This window comes from Vombatus ursinus, unplaced genomic scaffold (assembly GCF_900497805.2).
Source record: "Vombatus ursinus unplaced genomic scaffold, bare-nosed wombat genome assembly UNPS02000481.1, whole genome shotgun sequence".
Taxonomy (NCBI): domain Eukaryota; kingdom Metazoa; phylum Chordata; class Mammalia; order Diprotodontia; family Vombatidae; genus Vombatus; species Vombatus ursinus.
The window spans coordinates 63,062-82,017 of NW_020940259.1; the positions used below are offsets into that span (position 1 = coordinate 63,062).

The 18,956-nt window shown below is 39.9% G+C and overlaps 1 protein-coding gene across 5 annotated transcripts in view; it reads left to right on the forward strand.

The window, feature by feature from the left end:
- Positions 1 to 18,956, forward strand: part of LOC114036550 (protocadherin alpha-C2) — a 181,259-nt gene that overhangs the window by 63,028 nt on the left and 99,275 nt on the right. For 3 of the 5 annotated variants that reach the window (XM_027853420.1, XM_027853354.1, XM_027853106.1), the window contains exon 1: positions 5,955 to 8,396. The exons of the other annotated variants lie outside the window; for them this stretch is intronic. In XM_027853420.1, the coding sequence (XP_027709221.1) occupies positions 5,955 to 8,396 (2,442 nt within the window). Of the gene's footprint in view, positions 1 to 5,954; positions 8,397 to 18,956 lie in introns of those variants that run through there. 5 annotated transcript variants of the gene reach the window in all.

Consider the following 18,956-nt stretch of genomic DNA (forward strand, 5'->3'; position numbering starts at 1 on the left):
GACAAACTAAATATAGTACAGGTTGAATGAATGAGAGTGTGACATTCACAAGAAAGATTCCAAAGCGCTTTAGATTGGTCACTGCAATTCACAGGAACTAGTGTCTTGCTAGTTACTGGGTATGTAAATAAGATTAAGCGTGCACTTCTTTGGGAAGTTACATTAATATATTTTTAGACTACAGATAAATTGAAGTAGTAATTTACTAAATGTGAGCCCAGTGACCTGTAAGCTAATTTGGTCTCCTAAAGTGAATACCATGCTCTCAGGGAATAGCTTACATAGGAGGATAATTTGGCTTGCTGTACATCCTTTTCTGGTTGATGTCACAATTACTTTGTGTCCAATTTGGCTTTCAAATAATCAGCTCATAGATCATACCTTAGGAGAGAAAGCCATTTGAATTGTGTACTTGAGGCCAGATTTGGTCAGAGAGCTATTTGCTGATAACCTCTGGGCTGTTGAATGCTGTAGCCCAACAAGTAAATATACTCCAGGAGGGAATTCAGGAATCTCTTCTTTTACTGAGTCTCCTTGAGTGTCTGTACTTTGGATTTTGATGTTTGCATTGGGTGAAAAATGCCATAAACAAGAGAATCAATTGGCAGCATTGGAAATGACAGTGTCCACTAGGGAAGGATTTTTGGAATGTTGAATTTTGATTTTCAACTGATATATTTTCAGTTGATGTGTACTTATGCTGATGTCTCTAACTGTTTTAAATCCTTGGGAATTTCTTTCTTTCTGCATTACTGTTTTTCACATACCACAGAAGGGTACGGATGAGAACACACAATACAGAACGACAGGGACATCCTTAAGGGAATGTGGACTATGGTACATCATTTTGTATCTGTGTGTGCATTTGTGTACATTTGTATGTTTGTGTGAATGTGCATGTGTTGCCTATTTTAATACGTTTAGGCAGTATTAAACTGGAGATGGGACAGCTAGGTGGTACAGTGGAAAGAGTGCTGGGCCTGGAGTCAGGAAGACTCATTTTCCTGAGTTCAAATCCAGCCTCAGACACTTACTAGCTGTGTGACCCTGGGCAAGTCACTTAATCCTATTTGCCTCAGTTTCCTCAACTGTAAAAGGAACTGGCAAACCACTCCAGTATCTTTGCCAAGAAAACCCCAAATGGGGTTACAAAGAGTCAGACATGACTGAAATAACTAGAGATGTGGATGTGGGGTGGGGAAAACTGAAGTTTCATAAAACAAAAGAGGGAGGAGGAATTTGTTTCTGGGACTTTACCTGCAGATTGTTTCTCTGCAAGTCCTTTTTAACATTTGTCCTTTTTAACATCTCCTTTTCCTCCACTGGCTGCCTCTCCTTCCATTTCCTCTTCCACCAATACAACCACCAATCCCAGTACATATCCTGGTTCCATCTGGTCCCTTCTCAGGACTTAGTACAATTTTACTAATTTATTGTACAAATCGCACATAATATTAATATATGATAGGGACATCTTGGTAGAGAGGTTTCCTTGGCAGAGTACTTAGGATTGTTATGTTGATTATTTTGATTGAGATAGGCACATTCTTACAGGTTAATTACTTCTGCATTCAGAAAGAGAAACCTTTCTCTCCAATACAGTCAGCATGATCAGCAGTGAAAGCTAATTTAGGAAATGCATTTACTGTTCTCCAGAAGCACTGCAGAGCATTTAAAAAAGTCATTAGAATTGGTAAAGGTGCCCCTGTTTCTCAGACACACTTCATATGGCTGCCAAAGCAATCATCCTAATACATAGACAAGGAGATCATTGGAATAGAATTGAAAAAGAACTTGGAGACCATTGAGTCCAACCCCTTCATTTTACAGATGAGGAAATTGAGGTTCAGAGAGGTTAAGTGATTTGCCCATGGTCACATAGATAATTAGGGCTGGAGCTGGTACTTGAATTCTTTTCTCATGACTCCCAGTAAAGCTTTTTTTCTCTCCTTTATATCATCTTTTCATGTCATTCCTCTGTTTTGCCATTTTGATTGTCTCCACATTTTCTGGAGGATAAAAAGCAAACCCCCCAGCCTGACATTAAGGCCCTCCAAAGTCTGGCTACAACCTACCTTTCCAGTCATATTTCATACCCTTTCCTTTTATACATGCTCCATTCCCATCAAACTAAATTACTAGCGTCTTTCTCATTTCTTGCCTCTGATGCCCACATAAAAGGAAATAGCTCGGGGACTATGTTGGCCTTAGAGGAGAAATTCTAAGGAGCCAGTTCTGGAGGAAGAATGAGCTCTTGAGGAGTATCCTGTCCCTCTCAGCTACTTTTTAAAGACCATGAGAGGCATGGCTGACTCTTAGTCATTAAATCATTTGAAGCTCTCTGTGTTCCAGAAGTTGGTTTTGCTCAATTACCAACACCTTCTGATGTTATCAGGTTGGTTAGGAAACTCTGTGTTATTCAGTTACTTCAATAACTGTTATCAGGCCAATGAAAACTTGCCAATTTGGTCAGGGACTTCCTTGATCTAGAAACATCTTCTTCCCACATTTCTGACTTTTGAAATCTTTCTCTTTCTTCAAGGTAAGATCTAGATCTGGTGCTATTTCTATGAAACCTCCCTCCTCACTTCTGCCTTCTCTAGGTGAAAGTCTTTTCTGTCTCTTTTCAAATTTCTTCTAGCACTTTGTCTGGGTCCCTCCTTTGTCTATAAAATTTTTGCCTTGCAAAATATTTATTGGTATACATGTATTATTTCATTCTATTTTATTATAAATTCCTCAAGGGAAGAGACTTTTTTTTAATCTTTGCACCTAGCATTTACCACAATGTGCTGCACATAGTAGGAATCTTTGTTGAAGTAGGATGCTCCTGCCCCTTTATTCTGGACAATGTGAATGAGACTGCAGTGGGCTAAAAGAGTATTTCTGATGGAGTCTAGAGGTTTAGGGGTGCTGGGACCCCAAGATCACAACACATGGGTCCTGCCCAAAAGAATTCGACCCAAGCCTTCTTTCAGCCAAAGACAAGGTTTATTAAAGATCTGCCATATTGGCCAAACTCTTAAGGAATCTGAGCATGTGTGAGCTTTTGGCTAGATTGTAAAAATCTGAGCAGTGGCTAGATTCTAAGAATCTGAGCACCTTAGTGGAGACAAAATGGGCCTTATAGACAGGAAGACCGTGGGAGGGATCTAGGAGTGGCCAAGTAGTTTGGGGTGACTAGAGGAGGAGTCTAAGGAAGATCTGAATGGGAGTGGCCAGTAAACTGGGGTGAATAGAATTCCTGGGACCTGGACCTCGTGTCCAAGGGAGAATGGAGCCTAGCTAGAATTAAGGGTGGGAAAAGGCCGGGGACCATAGGGAGGTGAGACAATGGAAGGCTAGACTAGGTTAAGGGTAACAGAATTGGGACATTGGACATAGCCACAATAAAAGGCCAGTGGATGGGATTATAGCCTCAGGCAAACACCAGAAATTTGACCATGTGGGAAAGTTGAGGGTTTTTCCTTTTCAAGGTCTAGCTCCCATCCTCATCATTTCCTTTATTCTGTGTAGGTCTTCAAGTATCTTCCTATTTCCCTAATTCTCAAGGATAAACTTGGGAAAGGGATACTTTTTGCCGGACTGGCTTCAGGAGACTTCAGCCTGGTTTTAGGAAACAGGGTGCCAGCTTTAACCTCAGCTGCAGTTTCTGCTAGCATTTCAGTGGAAGCATTTCATCCTAACAAGGAATATGTATTGAGAACATAGACCATGACCTACTGTCACACTTAGTGGTCCCAGAACTTAAGAAATTTTTGTTTTAAGAAGGGTGTCATCATTTTGGATTCTTGGGACAGTGGACCATTACATACGGTAGGTGTAGAGAAAGAGGAGCTTCTCTGATGCTTTGTCTGTTTCTCAGTGGAGATCTTTTTGGCAGAGACCCTTTGGGTGCACAGTGTCTGGATTTTGAGGAGGAGGTCAGAGGTATTTTTTAGTTTTGTGGTTTTCTCATGGAATAGGTCAGTTTCCAGCCTCTCACTGACTTTGACTTCCTTTAGCAGAGAGCCAAGAGTCAAGATGAACAATAACAATAATAACTAGCATTTATACAGAGCTTTAAGATTTGCAAAGTGCTATAAAATATCATCTCATCTGATACTCACAAAAACCCTGGAAGGTAGGTGCTATTATTATCCCCATTTTATAGATAAAGAAAGTGAGGTAGAAAGAGATTAAATGATTTGCCTGGGGTCACACAGTTATTGTGTCTGAAGCCAGATTTGAACTAGTGTTCCTGACTTCAGGTCCAGCACTCTGTCAGCACTGTGTCATCTAACTACCATCTAAATTAGGGAAAACTGGGAATTTCAAAGGCTTTTGGTTAATTTCTTCTTCCTGACTTCACAGTGCCCTATCCAGGGTAGTTTTATTTAATTCCTGGCTTCTTGAACCATTCCACAGAATCTGCTGTTGAATTCTGGTGACCTTGTTCTGATATCCCTTAAGAGCTCATTTTCCATATGAAAAGTGCATAAAACTTTACAGGGAAATCCCCCCCCCCCCATGACCTTTGTAAAGAAGAGGCTGATATTTAGCAGAGAATGGAACCTCAGGTGTAATATTTGAGTCAGTCACCTTTCTAATAGGTCTCAGATAAGGCCTATCTCTGAAAGGGACATGTGTTTGAAAGAGAGCCATAGGCAGGGACTCTCTGCTGCATCTTTTGTTTTTGCTGTGTAAACAGGCACTCCCAGTAAGGAAAAAAAGCATTCCCAGGACCCAATAGCCATTGAGATCTTGGGAATTTCCTGGAAATAGCTTAGGAGCAGGGAATTTCTTTCATATTCCACCCACTTCCTTGGATTTCATGTCCATCTTCTGGGAAATTCTTAGCAGAATTTTAAAATTATCTCAGGGTTCCAGGCTCCTCAAAGTAAGGAGGATGTAACCCCCCAGCTTAGGAGTCTTCCCAGATTCAGCTGCTTTGTTCTTAATGGATGCTAAGCAGTCCAATGTTTCCCAAACACTGACCGAGATGCTTTCCCCTCCTAAGCCCTATGAAAATACAGATGAAAACCAAGACTTGTTTTGGCTACTTGTAATGATACTTCACATTTATTTGCGCTCAAGCACTCTCCTCACAACCACATTGTGAGGTAAGGAGGCAAGTATTGCTATCCCCATTTTACTGAGAGGGAAGCTGAGACTCAGTGACATAAAGCACCTGGGTTGAATAGGTAGTAAGTGTCAGAGCCAGAAGCAGAATCCACTGTCTTCTGACTGCAAGACCAGTACGCAAAGCTTCTTCTGTGAGAAAGAAGTAGACAACAGGCAAAGTCTGTGGCTGTCCACTTGCCAGGACAGGCAGAGGACATAACGAAGTGTGTTTACTTTTCCTAGAGACATATTCCTTTCTTGAGTGTGGTGGACCTGAATCTTCAGCTAAGGTTCTGGCCAGCTTTTTTTTTTTTTAATTTATTTTATTTTCATTTCATGGAACACAATAAACACTTCCATAACAGTGCAATAAAAAAGATGATTGCACATGCAACCATGAAACTGCAAATCTACCATGTACAACTTACCATTCTTTCCAAATATGCAAAATGTTATCATGTAAATTTCTTTTTTTTAATTTCATCTTTTTATTTCTACATAGGAATGAGGCACCTAGGGGTAGCTAGGTGGTAGAGTAGATGGAATGCTAGCTGGCCAGCTTTTTACCACTATCTGTGCGTCTCCCCTGAGATCCCTAGGCGGCGCTGCTTCCCTCCTGCCTTGCCGGCCTCTCTTTTCCCAGACGGCAGATGAGCCGCATTTAGGGCTTGCTCTGAACCGGCTCACCCAGTGCAGATTCCAGCCCGGAGAAGGAAGACAAACATTAGCCCATTTCGTACATTTTCGGCGGCCGTAGGGTCGGCTGAGGCTGTTTCTCCAGTGCCGGGTGAGCTCAACCCGGAGAATGGTCCCGGGTCGCTGCGCTCTAAGGAATGAGACAGAGAAGCAGGATGCTAGGCTGGATGGTGGTTCTCTGCTTGTGGACCAGCTCGTGCAGCGCAGGACAGCTGGAGTACTCCGTGTTCGAGGAGACGGAGCGCGGCACGACCGTGGCGAACGTCGCCGCCGACTTAGGGCTGGCAGTAGGCACGCTTATTTTCCGGAAATTTCTCCTCCTTTCCAGCAACGGCGGCGAGCCGTACTTCGGGATGGAGCCGGGCAGCGGCAGCCTGTTTGTCCGGGAGCCGGCGGACCGCGAGCGGCTCTGCGGAGCCAAGGCTGCTTGCATTCTCAACTATGAGCTAGTGCTCAAAGACCCATTGGAGCTTCACAGGATGAGCGTCCGAATTCTGGACCTCAATGACAACCCTCCTCGCTTCCCCGAAGGCGAGGTGCGGCTTCACCTCGCGGAGTTCCTAGCGCCGGGAGCCCGCTTCACACTTCCCAACGCCCAGGACGCAGATGAAGGAACCAACGGGCTCCTGAGCTACTCGCTGAGTCCTAGCGAGCACTTCCGCCTGGAGTTGGGGAGCAGGACTGATGGCAGTGAGTATCCAGAGCTGGTGCTGGATAAATCGTTGGATCGTGAGCTGCGTGCCACCCATAGACTGGTGCTGACCGCTCGGGATGGGGGTCGGCCGGGTCGTTCCGGGTCAGTCCAGGTCACAGTCACCGTTGTGGACACCAACGACAACGCACCCAAATTTCAGCGCTCAGTGTACCGGGCCAGTGTCCCCGAGACAGCGCCCAACGGGACTGTGCTGATCCAAGTGCAAGCCTCGGACCCTGATGAGGGTCCCAATGGGGAGGTCCGGTACACCTTCAGCAACAGCACTCCATCAGAGCTGCGGCACCAGTTTCGAGTGCATTCCCGCAGCGGGGAGGTGACTTTGGTGGCGCCTCTTGGGCCCCCAGACACGCTGCTGGAGATATTCATCGAGGCGAGAGACGAGGGAGAGTTTAGCTTGGCCAGCACTGCCAAGCTGCTAGTGGAAGTGACCGACGTGAACGACCACGCCCCAGAGGTGAGCATCACGTCACTCTCCAGTCCAGTGTCCGAAGACGCGCCTCCAGGCACTGTGATCGCTCTACTGAGTGTACGAGATGAAGATCGAGGTCCAAATGCGAGGGTGACCTGCACCATACAAAGCAGCGGCCCCTTCCAGCTACACCCTTCTTTCGACAACTACTACAGCCTGTTAACTGATGGACCGTTAGACCGAGAACAGACCAGCGAGTACCAGGTCATGATCATCGCTTCCGACGGCGGCTCTCCTTCGCTAACCACGCGCAGGACTGTGACGGTGCTCGTGGAGGATGTGAATGACCACGCGCCAAGCTTTCCTTTGCCCCAGCAGGAGTTTTTTGTGGCGGAAAACAACGGCGCTGGGGCCTCGCTGGGCCGCGTGTTCGCCCAGGACCCGGACCTGAGCCAGAATGGCCTGGTGACCTACTTGCTGCGGGACCTTCACTCAGACAGACCTCTGGCCTCCAGTCTGGTAGAAGTGGAGTCGACAAGTGGAGCCATCACTGCCAAAACTTCCTTTGACTTCGAACAGCTCAAGGCATTTCACTTCGTGGTGGAAGCCTTGGATGGCGGTATTCCTTCCAGGAGCACAGAGGTGGCGGTCAGCGTGTTCATCATGGACAGGAATGACAATCCCCCAGTCATCCTATATCCCGTGGTCAGAAACGGCTCAGTCCCAGTAGAAATTGTACCCCTTCAGGCCAAAACGGGGCACTTGGTCACCAAGGTAGTAGCCGAAGATGCGGACAGTGGGCCAAACGCTTGGCTTTCCTACCATGTCCTGCAGGCTTCGGACCTGAGCCTTTTTGCTGTCTCCCCTAACACAGGAGAGCTCCGGACCCTGCGCCCCATTCTGCCAGCAGATGCAGTAAAGCAGAAAGTGGTAATCGTGGTTCAGGACCACGGGGATCCTCCCCTCTCTTCCTCGGTCACTTTGGGCGTACTGTTGGTAGACTCTCCCCCACAGGTCATTCCTGACTTCAGGGACGGGTGGGAAACACGCGGACAGCTTTCGGCCCCTAATTTGTATTTAGTAATAGCTCTTGCGTGCATTTCCTTTCTGTTTCTGGGGTGTTTAGTCTTCTTCATTTGTATCAAGTGGAACCAGGACCGAGCTCGCGGCTCTCATAGCTGCTGCCCTTCGCGCTGTTGCTCCCCAGAGTCGTACCAGCGTCGAAAGAAGATACCTCAGAACCCTGGCCTGACGTCTGCCACCATCGACGTCACTGCAGTGGGGAGGCTTTCTCAAACCTACCTCTACCAGGCCTCTATGGGCTTTGGTTCCAGCAATAACAACTTACTATTTCGTGGAGAATACAGCACAGTAGACCTGAGGAATATTGTCAATGGAGTTGGATTGAATTTGCCAGTATCCTGTATTCAGATTCGAAACAGAAAAGGGGACCATGCACATGACAATGCTATGGTAAGCTAGTGCTATAAAGAAATGATTCCCACTTTTTTGGGTTCTCTTGTCTGACATTAAAGAAGAGGTTGGGCTAGACACCTCCAATCTAGTTTTAAGATTTTGTGATTCTAATAAACTAGTTATGGACAAATATGAATGCAGAGAAGATTCCTCATTTGAATTTGTTTCCTGTTAATTAAATTTTTGGGTTTTTTTTCCTAATCAGTAAAAGTCCTCCCTCTACTTCCCCCCTTCCTCTCCCCAACTGAGAAAGAAAGAAAAACAAAACCCCTGTTGCAAAGTCAAGTAAAACAAATTCCCCTATTGTCCAGGTCCAGGTTAGTTACTGGACAGCAGCCCGAGGTTCAATTTTTTAATCGGACAGAGAGGTGATGAACTCAGACTGCAAATAAAGACATTTTTTGTGGACCTGGACAATTGAGTTAATTGTTACTGGCCACTCAACTCAATAGCATTCACTTCAACAGATACTCACATACTACATAATTAGTATTGTCCTAGAAACTGGGAGAATGGGAAGGATGTAGAAGGCATGGTTCTTGTCCTCAAGGAATTTATAATCTTGTAGGGGAAATAAATTTAGCACCTGTAAATACATTTCTTTTTTATTTGGATCCATGATTTAACCATGCAGAGAATTCTTAGTATGGAAACTCTCTTCACTGATGCCTAAAGGCAATTCATCTGCAAGTAATAATTTTTTTAAGTGAGTTTCCTGAAGCAGTGAGAGGTTGGCTTGCCTACTGTCATATATCTAGTATGACGCATATAGTATGAAGAACCCAATTCTTCCTGACTTCAAGGCAAATCACCAGCCATGCTACTTCTCATCCAAAAAATACAGTGAAACAATAGATGTGAAGTGGAATTTAATAAGACAACGTAATATATGATAAAGACAAATATGTGTTCTAGCAGATTGAGAAGAATCTAGATAGTGTCTGGAATTATCAGAGATGTCTTCATGGAGAAGGTGAGAATTTAAGGTGAATCTTAACAAATTGATAGGGCCATTTCCCCAGAATTTTTTATGTAAGCATTCAGAAAAATGAATGAGGATGCAATCCAGTATGCGTTTTGATAGTTTCTAGAGGGAATTCTTTATCCAACCATGAACTTAAATGCGATTTAAAGAGCATTTTAAAAATCCCATGGTATCTGGTGTATTACAGGAAGAATTGGAAAAAGTAAATTTTGAGTGAAACATCTTCTTTTAGTAGTTTTAAATCTTTTCAATAATTAATTAAAATAATAGTATTTTCTGCAAAATGCTGAAAGATGAACAAATGTTTTATCTTATGTTTTTCATGAATTCTGACTTGGTAAAGCAGACTTCCTTGAATTGCATGCCAAAGTATATAATCATCTAGTCCAACCCTCTTAGTTTTACAGATGAGAAAAATGAAGCACAAAGAGGATGTGAATTGCTCAAGATCACATCAGTTTTAGAGACAGATGTGGAATTTGAGCCCAGGGCCTTTAATTCCAAATCCAGTGTCTTTTCCATTGCACCCTGCTGCCTCTTACATTATATTTAGTAGTTGTAAAGTATTCTTATGCATTCATGAAAGCTATCAGTTAGAGTCAGTGAACTCTTGTATTTTTAGAAAGATTCCAATAATAAAGATCTGATCATTTAAAAATTGGCATTCTTTATGAGGGAGAAAGATAAGAGATAGATATAGATAAGGATGGTTTTGTTGGATAATGCTCTGCCATTCAAAGCCTATTAAAATAGAATCCAGTCATTTGGAATGAGTTTTTAATTATTTCACAGGTCAAATGTATTAAAAAATTACAAAATTTTGAAACAGCTAACTGTGAGCTCAGTAAGAATTAAATTAGACAAATATCCCTAAGTACCTAGGTCACCCCTTGTTGCTTAGCTAGATATGCAGAGAAGAGTCACAGAAGACATTGTCATAGCAATTCTGATGTTCCGCTCCCTGTTTTCATTGCAATGACAATAAGGTGTAAATCTAGATGTCAAAGAAAATCAAGTAGGAGATGGAGGAAGATTTTTTCCTCTGTAGTTCTGGAGGGTGTGTTATTTTCACCTTCAAGTAAAAAAAACACACACAAACTAAAGTTAATATCTAAGTGTTAATTGAAACTGGCAAGATGATGTAAAATCTTCTAAACTACTAAAAGCATTGTTCATAAGAGTCATAACTTATGTCACTAATCTCATTTAATTTAAGGAAAAATGCTTCCATTTGAGTCTAGCTTCCACACCATATCCAATTTCTGAAGGTGTGAAAAACATGATAAAGCTAGTGAATTATCATGTCAAATTCATGGGAAATGTCATCAAGTATAATCTAAGTCAATTTTAAAGAAAAAAATTGACCAGTTATAATAGTAAAATATCAGGTACAGAATCACTTAATGTCACTCATTCTTCTTTTTGCCAAAGAAATTAGTAATATATTTGTTTCATGTAGTTAATTTCTGAAAGATTAAGACATAACAAAGGGAGTTGAGGAAAGGAGTAATAGGAGTTAAGAGAAGGATGATTTCAGAAACATTGTTAGAGTGGTATGAAATGTAAGAAGATGACGATGGATATAGAAGCTGAAGGGAGAAATAAACATTCAATGGAAAATCTTTGCAACCTAGAATTGGGACCATAAGAAATTTTCTTGTATTCTTTTGCTACCCAGGTTTCATTTGCCCACCCAGGTATACCAATCTCATTTAAGAGATGAGTGCTAAGACAACTTACTACCTTTAGGATCCTGGGTAAATCACTTAACTTCTCCCTGCCTCAGTGGCCTCTACTGTAAGATGGGGATAGTAATAGCACCTACCTCACAGGATTGTGAGGATCAAATGAATTACTATTTGTAAATGGAGTGCCTAGGTATGTACATAAATGTGTATTCACCTTTCCTTTACCTAAGACAAGTTATAAATAATGCTATTCATATATGTATGAAGCACCCCTCACTAACAGCTGATTGAGAGATCTGTTTCATCATTCAGGAGAAGCAGTATTGTGTAGTAAGAAGAGTACTGGACCCAGAATCAAGAGAGACCTGGGTTAGAATATTAGCTTCAACACTGATTAGTTTTGTGATCTTGGGAAAGTTAATAATTTTCTCTGAATCTCAGTTTCTCATCTACAAAATGATAATGATATTTCTACTACGTATCTCTTGAGTATTGTGAGGAAAGCACTTTGTAAAATGTAAATCATTATTTCAATGAGGGTTTTTTTTTGTTGTGATGTATGGCTTGTGTCTGCTACTAATTTACATTGGCTGGGCTGGATATTTCTGTAAGTGGCTTATGGAAAACTGGAGGAATGACTAAAGTTAGCTCTCTATAGCCTGCACATTTGTGAAATTTAAAAGGTCATTGTTTATTTTCTTCAGTAGTTATGTGCTGATCTCATTTTTCTTCTCTGGTTCATTCAAAGGTGACATGTGTCACAACTCATGTGTGAAATCTAATATGTTAGTGAGGTTTGACTTGAAGAGGTAGTGTGTAATTGTGGGTAGAGAGATGGCCTCATTCTGGAAGGACTAGATTCCAGTCCCACTTTTAACACCTGCTGTATGGCTGACCCTGTATAAGTTACTTAACCTCTTGCTACTCTAGGTAACTCTCTAGGATGATGATTTCCAGAACAGTTGCATATCTGTGTTGGTGTGTGTGTGGGTTTCCTGTCCAAGAATTATGTACGTCAATGAAATCCTAGGTATGAATAAAAATGATTACTTTGGTGCCTATTTCTACATGAGATGACAGTCACTCATTTAAAAAAAGGGAAAAATCCTGTCGTGATGGATACTTAAAGTTATGTAGATAAAAATTTCGGATAATTGACTATGTTTTTAAATTTTATTTTAGGTTAACTATAAATTTTAGTGGCATGGGCTGCTATAAGCAAATAACTTATTGCCTAATAGTAGCCTAACTACTGGTGGTGAGCCTCTATGTATAGAATGATTGTTAGAGAGAAGACTCAGTCTCTGGTACCATCATGGAAGCCTTTCTGGCTTGGTAGAATCTGCCAGAGTTTTGTAAATTTTGAGGACCCATGGCTTCTTTCATGCTATGATAAGGCATCTGATTAGGACTTTATGAATTCCCTGTGGGGCATATATGGAAGAACACGGACAAGAAGGTGTGGTGGCTTCAAATACACACTGAAGGAGGAAGTGACTATCCACACTGATGAGATCATGGATCCAGTGGAGTATCAATGTTTTCCAATTTTGGTGTTATGTGGGCACAGAGTAGTATGGTTTTTTTTGTTTGTTTTTTTTTTTTTGGTAAATCTTAGGGTGTGAAAAATCAGAGAATTCCAGAAATAAAGGCAGGTTCTCATTGTTTTGAATAGCAGACAGCTAAGTGGCTCAGTGGATAGAGTTCTATGCTTGGAGTCAGAAAGACTCCCATTCATGAGTTCATATCTGGCCTCAGACATTTATTAGCTGTGTGTCCCTGGTTAGATCATTTAACCTTTTTTTTTTTAACCTCACTCTCCTCATCTGTAAAATGAGCTGGAGAAATAAATGGCAAACCAGTAGCCAGTATCTTTGCCAAGAAAACTCCAAATGGGGTCATGAAGTGTTGGACATGACTGTACAGCAACAACAAATCATTATTTGGATGCAATATAACCAAAGTTTTATGTGAAACTGAAAATATCATGATTAACTTCTTTCTAAAAGCTTATGTTTCAAAGTCTTGGTACATGTGTTATCAAGTGCTCAGACTCCTATCTTGCTTTCACTCAGCATAATCACACAGATCATTTCATTTCAGATTACAAAGTATACATGTAATATATATGTGTATACACACATTCGTCCTAAATTTACATGTTACTACAGCTCACCAATCTGATTTAGTAAAAAAAAAATATGGCACTTTTATTTATAACAACAGAATTGATAGAATTATTTACATATAGTGAATGAATCAACCAGTTGATTGTTCATGGTATTGACTTCCTATGTCTTTTCTCATATACTTTCCCTCTCAAGTTTAGCTTCTTGCTGGACCCATTTACTGTTCTTTCCAATCATGGTATCTTTGTGAAGGCAAGTTTCTATCATATATTTAAATATTGATTATTTTCAACCATATTTTAGGCATTATACAGGCTCATAAAAATCAGAACAAGGTGAAGTCATCTGCTTTAACCCTCATTTTTTAAGAAGGGGGAACTGAGGCTAAGAGAAGTAAGTCATTTGCCAACAGTTACAAATATACTAAGTTGCAGAGTGAGAACCAAATCTAGCTTTATATTCAACAACCTTTCTTCAAAACTATGTGAGCTACTTACTATCCCATGCTTGCATCAAGACTGTATATACCACTCAATCTATAAATATCTTTATAAAAATGTTACAAAAAGAAGTTAGAATTTAAATACACTATAATAATAGGAAGCTACCTAAGTAATGTAAAGAAGAAAGTGCTGGACCTGGGGTTAGAAATTCCTGAGTTCAAATCTATTCTCATATACCTGCTAGCTGTGTGACCCTAGCTAAGTCACATAACCTCTTTCTGCCTTAGTTTATTCATCAGTAAAATGGGAATAATAATAATACCTGCTTCCTAAGGTTGTTGTGAAAAGCAAATGAGCAAACCTCAAGGTGCTATATAAATGCTAGAAGTATGTATCCTGGAATTCAAACTCAATGTTTCTCCACCACTCCCCAAAATGGAGCTTGGTAGGATATGCTCAAAGTTTGGGGTGTTTTATTTTCAAATAAACTTAATTTCCTCAAGTAAATTGTGGAAGTACACTTTTTACTAGTTTTTCCAGGTACTTGCTTCAAACTATTTTAACTATGAAGCCACAACTATAATATGTACAACTTTGTTACTTCAACGTTCAGCATTCTCTACTAGCCAAGTGCTGGAAGTTGATTTAAAGAAACTGCATTATATGTATAAAATCCAGAAAGGGATCAACAACAGTAGAGAACATAGTACTAGTTATATAACAATGAGCCAAGCAAGGGGAAAAAATCTTAGGTGCATGCCCGGAGTGCATTAAGAAGGAAAAAACAATACCAGAGAAAGATGTGAGTGGAAAGTTATCGACAAAATGCTTGATAATGTTAAGAACACATTGATTTTTTGGCTTCAGCATTTTGAGTGAAGGAAAACAATAAAATTCCAGAGACTAAATACACTTAGCTTATGTGGAATGAGGATGGAGGAAACTACTGAAAGGTTTTCATGCTCCATAAATGCAGATAGTCAGAAAGTCAAGAGTATGAATGGTTGGCAGCACATCAAATAAATATGGGTTACATCAATCAATCAACAAGCATTTATTAAGGGCTTACTAAGTGCCAGTCTCTAAGCTAAATGCTGATGATACAAAGAAAAAGCAAAAACAGTCCCTGCCCTCAAGAAGATCACATTCTAATGAGGGAGCCTACATATTCATAAATAGGTAGTATAAGTTACCTACAGAATAAAATAAACCTCAGCATTCAGATGGAAATATGATGAGAAAGGGAAACTTATTAGTAAAGGTTACTCAGCAAAGTCAGGGATACCTGGTGAAATCAGGTGCTGCTTTTAGTTCTTATTCTTTGTGTGAAAACAGCAACAACAACAACTTGAGAAGGTTACAGTACATATAGAGATGGCAATTATAATTCTATTACCTTCAAGAGAAATGCAGAGTTGAGCAGTGTACTAGAAAGAGATTTGGGGTCTAAAGACCCAGTGAGTCAAAACTCTTTTACTTATTAGCTCTATGACTTTGGACAAGTCACTTCACTGCTGAAGCTCAGTTTTTTCATTTATAAAATGGGGAAATATTACTTATGCTACCTTTCTCAGAGTTGTGATGAAGAAAACACATTTGAGCTGTTATGTGATATATAAATGCAGGTGATTAGTACTTTCATTTTTTTCTAAAAATAGTTTTAATGAACAGCTTATGTTTTCATATTGCCCATATTTTATTCTATATCTCTCTCTTCCCTCTCTCCCTCCCTGCCACTCCCAGGAAGTCATCCCTTATAACAAAGTATTTTTTTAACAAGGAAGAAAAAAATCAGTGACTCCAAGCCATTAAAAAAAGATCTGATGTCACATGCAATGTTGTATACATCCATGGACTCTCACTACTTCATCAAATGAGTAGAGAGAGGTGTCTTCTTTTTTCTCTTTTTTTGTGGTCAAGCTTGGTCTTCATAATATTGCAATATTCCTTCCTTCTTTCCTTCCTTGCTTCCTCCCTTTATTTTCTTTCTTTATTAATTATTTTTTTTGCCACAAAAAGTGCTGCTATGAATACTGTTTTGGATGTACAGCCTTTCTTTGTTTCAATGACATCCTTGGGGTATATGCCTTATAATGGAAATCTCTGGATCAAAGAATATGGATATTTTAGTAGCCTTATTTGCCTAATTACAAGTTGATTTCCAGAATGGTTATAGCAGTTCATAGTTTTACTAACAATGTATGCATGTCTTTTTATAGACCAATCCACCATTGACTATTCCCATCTTCTGTAATCTTTGCCAATTTACTGTGGATGAGGTAAACATCAAGGTTATTTTTATTTGAATTCATTTTATTGATGATTTAGAGCATTCTTTCATATGTTTGTTAAGACTTTGCACTTCTTTTGAGAACATATCCTTTAACTACTTCTCTGTTGAGAATGACTTTTATTCTTTCATATTTCTGTTAGCTGTCTATATATTTTGAATGTCAAACACTATTATTTTCATTTCCAAATATATCTGCCCACTCAAAAGATCTCCATTATTGGAAAGTCAGAATCATTTTTAAAACTCCATCATTCTTAAGAGTATTAGAACACTTAGAATATTTTTCTCCTTTCAACTAATAATGGGCATTACTACATTTTCTGCTGAGTTGTAGAGAGGACAAGAACATCCCTTCCCTTCTCATCCCAGGCTCTTCATTAAACATGGAGATATCTGTTTACTGCCTATGGCCATAATCCTTATGACCCAACTTCAGTTGGCTGAGAGGTCCACAAAATATAGTTCTTGAATTAAGTGGAATTATAGTTTTAACTTTATTATTTATAACCAACTTGTAAAGTAACATATAGTATCTTGTTTGAAGTCAAGTGAAGAGATTGGATGTCATATCTGATAAGACAACCAATTGAGGCAGTAGATTTCCTGAAAAGGTTGGGTATTATTATGTTGACATACAAAAATCTACTTTGTTGGATGAATTCATCACTTTTCTAATGGTTGTTTTGATGTAGAAACAGCAAGAGTGAACACTAGGGCCATCCTTAAACCTATATGATACAATTTAAAGGACATCAGATATACCTACTCACTCTGAAATACATCTCAGTCTAAAATACATCTCCCACTTGGCCTAAAACTCTTAATTCCACTTGTAATGTTGAATATACTTCTGAGAGAATTAAAGAATTGACAGGCATACTTAGGTAGAATCAAATTACTTTCTTCCTAAAACCTATTTCAGAGTAGCACCCCTGTTTTGATGTAGGAGATCATGAGGTAATTTTGAAATACTGGTTTGGAGAGTCAATTTGAGTGAGAGTATGGCAGTGGGGAGTTTAGGGCAGCTCATAAACATTAGGACACAGTGTACCTAGCAGTACAGTTGGGCCAGCAGGTGAGAGGGTGCCAAATATAAACCCGAATTTTTTGCAATTTTTGTTAAGATGAAGCTTGAGCAACCTATGACATGGTAAAGCATCATTTTAGATTCTGCAAAGTGGAATTAATTAGGTGGTCTCAGACTTTATAGGAAAATAAAATGTTATAGAAAAATATAATTATTGAGATAACAGCATTTGGGGCTTATTATTTATTGTCTTTGGATATTGATAGCCACCAAATAAAGTTTCACTATAGTTCCCACTCTCACTGAACCTTCCTTAATACTTAAAAAAACAAAGGCTTAAATGTCTCTAATGAAGACATTACATATATATGCATATATATATATAGATATACATTTCATATATATTTTAGGAAAATCTTCTTATTCTAGAATAAAAATTTTAAAGTAGGATTGGATTGTAAAAATTCAGTTAAACTTATTTTTTAAAAAATCTTTTGAGAGCAGCTAGATGGTGCAGTGGATAGAGCACTAGCCCTGGAGTCAGGAGGACCTGAGTTCAAATTCGGTCTCAGACCAGACACTTGACACTTACTAGCTGTGTGACCCTGGGCAAGTCACTTAACCCCAATTGCCTCTGCCCCCCAAAGAAAAGAAAAAATCTTTTGGAGAAGTTTTACATCCTCTTTCCTCTGAAGTGTTCTATAACTATTTTTACCTCAATTTCAGCAATGTGGGGAGAGGATTCTAAATTTTAATTTTTACTGATTGAACAAAAATAATGCTCAAGTCAGACAAAGAAACCATAAAAATAATGCTAAATTCAGAAAAAGAAGTACACTTTTACCTGAAACAGATAGCTGAAGTAGAAAGCTGAATTTATTGGTTAAATTACTTTTTTTTTTAAAGACTGTCTCTCTATATTCCAGCCGGAAATGTAAGAGCAGATCCTGCTATTGATTGGAATGAAAGCTTCAACCTACTTTGTTTCAAAGCCTAAGCTAGTTTGCCCCTTCTTAGACAACCACCCTCCTTTTCAGTGACTCATAATATTAATGCTAAACCTAGTGGGCACAGCCTATAGAGCTCAGAGTTCTTAAGCTTAATTTATCTGCCAGCCTCAACTTCCCTAGCAGCTTAGATTATATAAACATGTGCCAAGTACAACCTGCTTAGATTACAATATGGTATTACAGGTACAACCAGCTTAGATTACTTTTAAAATTTCTTCAATTCTCCATTCTGTTTTAGACCAGCTTAAACTGATTTAGTCTGTTCTCTGGCTAAAATAATAATACACTTTGCTAAGAATTTCATTGGTTGCTGTGAGAAACTCTAGCATCTTCTTATTTTATAATAGAACACAATGGGAGTGTGCAGTGTTTATTGTAAAACAGGGTGATTTCTTTGATCTCTCTCACACATGAGGTTTAACAGTGATTATCCCACTCTCCTGCAACCTAACACCTTGGCAAGGTGTGTATTTTCAAGGCAAAATGCCAGAGACTTTTTTTTCCCTATGCTCCTAATTCTCTTTGAGTTGAGCAAGCCTGTTGACACTGATGTGCTGATTTGAGGAGACTGGGCACATTTCCCTGGTGTTGTGAAATGAGACACAAGGCCTATCTGTTGTTCCTAAGTGTCTATTCCAAGGCAGATCTCCCGGGAGCTCTGTGATTCTGGGAACGTCTTTTTGAGTGATCCCAGCCACAGATATCAGACCATAATATCCTGTCTGGAGATCTATTTGATAATCAACAAGTATGTCCTTCACTTATGCTTTCTCTCTCTCAAGTAGGACTGAGAGTTAGGACTCCATTTTTGGATGGCAAGGATCACATTTGTAGTACTTAGTTGATGGGCAAGCATATCCAGCTTTGCAAGTGAATAGTCCCTTCTGCCTTCAAGATCTACATCATTGTGTGATGCTATGTTCCCCTTAGTACAAAAATAGCACAGTATGCACACTGAAGTGCTCTTGGTTTCAATTTATAA